Source organism: Tripterygium wilfordii, chromosome 23 (assembly GCF_013401445.1).
Source record: "Tripterygium wilfordii isolate XIE 37 chromosome 23, ASM1340144v1, whole genome shotgun sequence".
Lineage (NCBI taxonomy): Eukaryota > Viridiplantae > Streptophyta > Magnoliopsida > Celastrales > Celastraceae > Tripterygium > Tripterygium wilfordii.
The window spans coordinates 2,872,917-2,879,384 of NC_052254.1; the positions used below are offsets into that span (position 1 = coordinate 2,872,917).

Sequence of the window (6,468 nt, forward strand, 5' to 3'; positions counted from 1 at the left end):
CTAAGGAAAGGAGGGTTAGGGAAAGTGAATTCTTCTGATTATGGGCCGGGCCCAGTATCATCAGCCACATAGAATGGGCCGGGCCTATTAATCCAGCCCAAATCCTCTGTTTGGGTAACTAGATAATTCGTATGAAGCTCATGGATATTTTGGTAATTCGAGTATGTCTGTGAACTGCAAAACCCTACTTCTTTAAACCCTAAAAAATAAAACGCGTAAGCAACGATAGCAATCGCCCGCTCAAATAATACGAGGGAGGAAGTTGCAAATTTGTGTCGAAGAATCAGACAATCATGCGGCCCCCGAGAGGTGGTGGAGGGTTCAGGGGAGGTCGCGACGGTGGACGTGGCGGCGGATTTAGAGGAGGCCGCGGGTTCGGTGGTCGCGGAGGTGGACGCGGTGGTGGTGGTGGTGGTGGTTGGCGTGATGAAGGTCCTCCCGCCGAAGTTGTTGGTTAGTCCCTTGTTCCCTTCTGCCTTTGACTATTTTCTCTATTGTTAGTTTTTTTTTTTTTACCGGGTGAAAGAGGACGGCATCTCCAATATTCATCAAATTATTCTTAGTTGTTTGGCTGCTAATGAAACAAAGAGAATGTGAAGAAAATAGAGACAAGAAATTGCTTCACTATTTAGCTTGCTTTGATGGAATTTTTTTTTTTTTGGTATGCAGAGATTTCGAGTTTTCTTCATGCGTGTGAAGGTGATGCAGTTACGAAGCTTACCAATGAGAAAATACCTTACTTTAATGCCCCAATTTATCTTCAGAACAAGACCCAGATTGGCAAAGTTGATGAAATCTTTGGTCCTATCAATGAGTCCGTGAGTTTTCTTACCCGTCTCTGTTGCTAGTTCTTGCGCTATCCTGTCTAGACAAGACTTTATATTTTCTGCTTTGGTTTTCTTCTGGATGCAGTACTTTTCTATTAAAATGACTGAGGGCATTGTGGCAACTTCATATCAACAAGGTGATAAGTTCTACATTGACCCAGCAAAGCTTTTGCCTCTCGCGAGATTTCTGCCTCAGCCAAAGTATGGCTTCTTTTTTTTTTATGTTCTTACTCTAGTATTTTTTTTTCTGTCTATGCTTGTAAGATAATTGGGTGTTTTCTTTAGGAACTTGACCATTGATATGATTTAAGTAACACATAGGAATGGGATCAAGGATTTGAGCAATTGTGCTGGGGCAACGAGTTGAATGAACAAATTTTATTATTTGTCGTGGTGACCTTCAGTTGCTTGAGATTATTGTTTTTGCCATGCCACCTATTACCTTTCTTTTTGTGGTTTTCTGGAATACTATTCATAATGCCTCAGAAAAATGATGAAAATTTATCTGTGGACTACTGGACTGTGATATTTGCACACTCATGTTCAAGTGAAGTAGTGTTCAACTCTTGAAGACTTGAACTTGTGTCCATACACTTACCTGGCTTCCCCTATCTGACAACTGATAGTTATATAATAATGTTGGGATTTCTTGTTATTTATGTTTCTGGTCTCAAAGTGGAATTGTCTGTTATGCCTAAAAGTATCAGGTTCTCTGCTTATGGTCTCTGAACATTGTCCTTGTTGTTAACAGGGGACAATTTCAAGCTGGTGGAAGAGGTGGTCGTGGTGGCGGCAGAGGTGGTGGTAGAGGTGGTGGCCGTGGGGGTGGTGGTTTTCGTGGAAGAGGTGGCCCGAGGGGTGGCCGAGGTCCTCCTAGAGGTGGCCGTGGTGGTGGATTTAGAGGCAGAGGGAGGTTTTAGATCAATGTCATGTAATATTTTGAACGAGGTATTCCTCCTTGTATTTTCTTTTCAAATGGCAATGTGCACACAACAATCAAAATTTGAGTGCTGATCTTTGTTGAAACATCTGGCTGTTAGTTTACCAATTTTTATTCACTCAATTACGTTTTTCTTGATTATGATTTACTTTGTGATTTAGTAAGCTTCCAGTATTGACTGCATATGCTAAGTAAAAATATTGATATACCTAGTTATGGTTTATAATCAAGAAGTTGGATGGATTATATATTTATTTGAAGTATTAATATCATAAAAGATTATTGAGAACCCACATGTTTAAATTTTAGAAACCAGCTCAGAATTTCTAATTTGAAATAGTAGCACATAGATAGCAAAGTTAAGTGTGATCACTCAAAGTTTCCATGAGAATCTATAAATGGTAGACAGATATTAGATCAAAACACTTGAACCGGTGGTGGAAAATAGAAACTCAAATCAAAACAAAAACTTGGTTGAATTTCTCAGTAAGACAGAAACATCAGAAGCAGTGACAAGTACCAGGAAGAAGTCCCTCTAAGGTCTCTATCCTTTTATTCAAGTGGAAGTAATCTCAAACTCAGGCTTCCCATCCCCTCAGAACAGTTGCCCGTGCCACGCGATTCACTCCGAGGGTGAAGGCTCCCATTCGGAGGTCGCAGTTGTGGGTTCTGCACATCTCCTTCACGTCCTTGAACCCTTTAGTCATGTAAGTCTTTAGTTCACTATTCACTTTCTCTTCATCCCACATAAAACCTTGGATATTCTGCAATGGACAGACCATTTGTAGTTAGCTTTGAAAAAACAGAGTCTTCATAGCAAACTGTAGAAGAGTACAAGTGATACCTGCACCCACTCAAAGTAACTGACTGTGACTCCTCCTGAGTTTGCATAAATGTCTGGAAGGATAACTACGCCTTTTTTCGACAAGATCTGCACAAAGAGTACTCATGGTTTACCACTCTTCTTTACCAGTCATTTGTCCGGTGGACAGTTTGGTGAATTCCACTTTACCCAAAAAAAAACCTCTCTTTACCATCTATGTCGTAGTTTGTGAGACTAAGCTGCAATGAATGAAGTACTAACCTCATCAGCTTCTGGGTCTGTTGGATGATTGGCAGCTTCAATGATGAACTTGGCCTTGATATCATTTGCATTTTCCCTTCACACCAGACAAAAAGAGCAAAATATCAGGCTTCTTCCCTTTTTCCTAGTCCATTCAGAACAAAAACTCACTGAACAAACCTGTTGATGACACCTCCAAGAGCAGCTGGGACAAGAATGTCACAGTCCTCAACCAATATTGAGTTAGGATCAATTGAATCCCCTCCATTGAATCCCTTCACACCCTTATTTTCCTTGGCATGCTTGAGAAGCCTTGGAATATCAAGTCCTTTGCTGTTCTTTATGGCTCCAGTAATGTCACTAACTGCCACAATCTTGCCACCATTTTCATTGATCAGCTGGGCAGCCCACGAACCGACGTTTCCAAAACCCTGAACAATAAAGATTAGGTATTAAAACAATCAATTCTAGATAAGGTACTCTCTACATCATACATATTTTCAGATGGTACCTGTATAACAAATCGCTGTCCGGAGATGGTTTTTCCATACTCATTAAGCAAGGCTTCAGTTCCGAACAGCACGCCTCTTCCAGTAGCAGCATCTCTTCCTAGTGAGCCTCCGAGATCCTAATTACATTAGGTTTAAGGAATAACTTCACCATTAATTCACTCTGAAAATATATTTCCCTATCAGATTTCAAAGTACTTACAGTAGGTTTTCCTGTCACGACTGCAGGAGAATATCCATGAAACTTTGAGTACTCATCTAGTATCCATGCCATTGTCTAGGGAAAAAAAGAAGAAGTAGAACAGCTGCAAATTAGATTCAAAAGCACAATCAAACACTCCCCTGTTTACTATTATAGAGCAAGATAGAGACTCCATATTCGACCTGTGGACCAGTACCCATATCGGGCGCTGGAACATCGGTGTGGACACCAATGAGATCGTGTATCTTCTGTGTGAAGACTCGAGTAAGGCGTTCGAGCTCTGATATACTCAAATCTCCTGGATTACATCCTATTCCGCCTTTAGCACCTCCATAGGGAATGTTTGCCACTGCTGTCTTCCATGTCATCAATTGTGCTAAAGCATTCACTTCATCCGGATCAACCTACACCATCTCTACTACTATCAGAATCTCAAACTCTATTGATTCTATAGGTTTTAACAGAAATCAAGTTACAGAATGAAGAGTAGACAACCTCAGGATGATATCTGATTCCTCCCTTCATGGGTCCTCTGGCATTGTCATGCTGAACCCTAAATCCAACAAAAGATGCCAAAGTTCCATCATCTTTAGGTATAGTGCACTCAACCTGTTCAATGTTAACAAAACCAACCCATCAAACTTAAAAGTCATTTTTTCACTCAAAGTATAAACATTTCTTCAAACCCAGAACTTTAATCACCTTGATTTCTCTGAATGGGATCAGCAAACTCTTTTCGAGCTTCGAATCTAACCCTAGCAATCGAGCTGCTAGCTTGAAGTTTCTGTTGGTTGCCACTAATGCATTCATGGTTGTTCTTAGCTCCTTCTATCTTTTTTGCTTTTGTATTACAGAAATAAACAATATTTTAGCTTCAATAATGCCAAGAACCATTCAAACTTATCCAATTTTCCGCATAAAAGACTCTGAATCTAGCTAGATAGGTTTGCTCATGCAATAATCATAAAAAAATGCCAGAGGTTTGAATGATTGATTAACATAATATATCTTGTCACACACAGCCAAGCAACTTGACCTACAAAACACATTCCAATGTTCTTATCTGCTCCTTTTTTATGCAATTAACCTTACCCTGTATAATCTTCACCAGTAACTGAGCTAATAATTACTATTGAATACATGATTAAATCTTTGATCAAGATCCCAGCAATGGATGCTGATATGTTACCTATATTGGAGTGAAGCTTGTGTAACCCACTTAGAGATAACGTACTTGGTTATCTCTCCGGATTTAGGGCGTATGATATCCGAGGTCGGGATTCGAACCCACTAACCGGTATATTTTCTTGTGGCATCCTAGTTCCATATGTTTGTCTCACTTCTGGGACCCTATCCGCCTGGGCTTCGGCCTAGTCTTACTACCTATGTCAAACCTGGTATGGATTGTTATAGTGACCCGAGGTTAAAAAAAAAAAAAAAAACCACGCTTGTGTAGAAGATAGGGCGAAAAAAAAATGTCACATGCTTGTGAGTGGGTAGGCACACCTAGCATTTATAGCCCAATGGAATATGAGCACTTGTGAAGCATATTCTTATCCTGATCTGACTACATAAACTTTTGTTATTATCTGAGTTTCTATCCACAACAATAAGAAAACAATATGTGTATATATATATATATGTCCATATGCATTGGTACACATGTCTAGAGCATATAATTTCCAAACAAAATTTGTCCTAGGTTGTGTTAGGTAAAGCCTGATAGACGAAAAGAGAAGAAGAGAAACAGAACAAAAAGCTCCTCTCCTTGCTACTTAACATTCAAAAGGACCAAACCAAAACATTTGAAAACCAGAAACTAAAGATCTCAGAACTTGTATGTGTGAGTGTTTTAGAAAAACAGCAACAAATTTAAGACAGAATGAAGGTTTCTGTGAATCCATACATACCGATGACACCGAGAACCACTTCAAGCTGCAGCAGAAGAGAATGTGTGGTAAATTTGAGTTCACCCACCAAATCTAAACACAATAAATAGCCAAAAAAAGAAAAACTGTTTAACCCACCATCAGCAAGAACAAGAATCCAATTCCTTAAGAACCTACTGCATAAAGTAGTTTTTTTTGTTCTCTGCAAAAACACAAGTCTGAGAAATTCTACTCATGACATGTCAATGAATCTATACATATATATATAAATATGGGGGGCATCTATTCCTTCCTCCCTCCATTAGAGTAGTATACTCTTCTTCAAATGCTATTAGAGTTACGTGAATCCTACGCGAATTCCACAACATTACATGTTGATATATCCATCATTTTCTGTTCCCCAACTTTTTGTTTTCCTATCACAAACACACACATACACATACTACACTCTGCATAATAGGACTTTTCTTCTGCTACTGCTACTCTTGCTGCTTTGAGGCTTCTTTGATTTCAAATTTATAGAGAGTGTGTGTGTGTGAGAGGGGTATTTCATGTCCATTTTATGTATTTTAAATTGTTTGCTTTTTATGGGTTCGTCACCCTAATGAGATCATTGGTCACTATTACAGCTTTAGCATGATCAAATGAGATCATTGTCCACCATTACAGCTTTTTATGGGTTCGTCACTAGTTGGTGAATCTCTCGTGACCCAACTTATCCTGACGTCAGGTAATTTCTGTGTGTACGGACCTGATGGACTGAGTTTAGATCCATATCGGATGTTCAAAGGACAAACTTGTATGATGTCGTTCTCGGTTAAAAAAAATGATCAAACAAAACGAAAAGCTTTAGCAGTGACATTTTTCTTTTTCTTCTTGAAAATAGACAAATTAGTGATCAAAAAGTTATCTCTTCTCTAGTTTAATTGTGGCTCCATATATTCTTTCTTCATCTTCATCCTCTTAACATTACTTGAACTAGTTATTAACTACTATATACATATATACACGAGCGCGCACACACGAGGAATTCTCCCA

General features: G+C 39.1%; 2 protein-coding genes across 2 annotated transcripts; one reads left to right on the top strand and one right to left on the bottom strand.

Annotated features, from left to right (window-relative positions):
- The first annotated feature begins 207 nt into the window (after positions 1-207).
- Positions 208-1,908, top strand: LOC119993819 (putative H/ACA ribonucleoprotein complex subunit 1-like protein 1). Its single transcript, XM_038841093.1, has 4 exons — positions 208-453; positions 670-818; positions 913-1,028; positions 1,579-1,908. Exons 1-4 carry the CDS (start codon positions 294-296, stop codon positions 1,745-1,747), a joined length of 594 nt encoding a protein of 197 aa, XP_038697021.1. The 5' UTR covers positions 208-293; the 3' UTR covers positions 1,748-1,908.
- Positions 1,909-2,133: 225 nt separating this feature from the next.
- On the bottom strand, positions 2,134-5,837 carry LOC119993818 (glutamate dehydrogenase 1). Its single transcript, XM_038841092.1, has 11 exons — positions 5,569-5,837; positions 5,452-5,476; positions 4,244-4,381; positions 4,037-4,150; positions 3,724-3,945; positions 3,542-3,616; positions 3,342-3,458; positions 3,011-3,261; positions 2,852-2,927; positions 2,612-2,698; positions 2,134-2,531 (listed from the first exon to the last, which is right to left on the bottom strand). The coding sequence occupies exons 3-11, from the start codon at positions 4,349-4,351 to the stop codon at positions 2,346-2,348; spliced, it is 1,236 nt and encodes a 411-aa protein (XP_038697020.1). The 5' UTR covers positions 4,352-4,381; positions 5,452-5,476; positions 5,569-5,837; the 3' UTR covers positions 2,134-2,345.
- Positions 5,838-6,468: the final 631 nt, after the last annotated feature.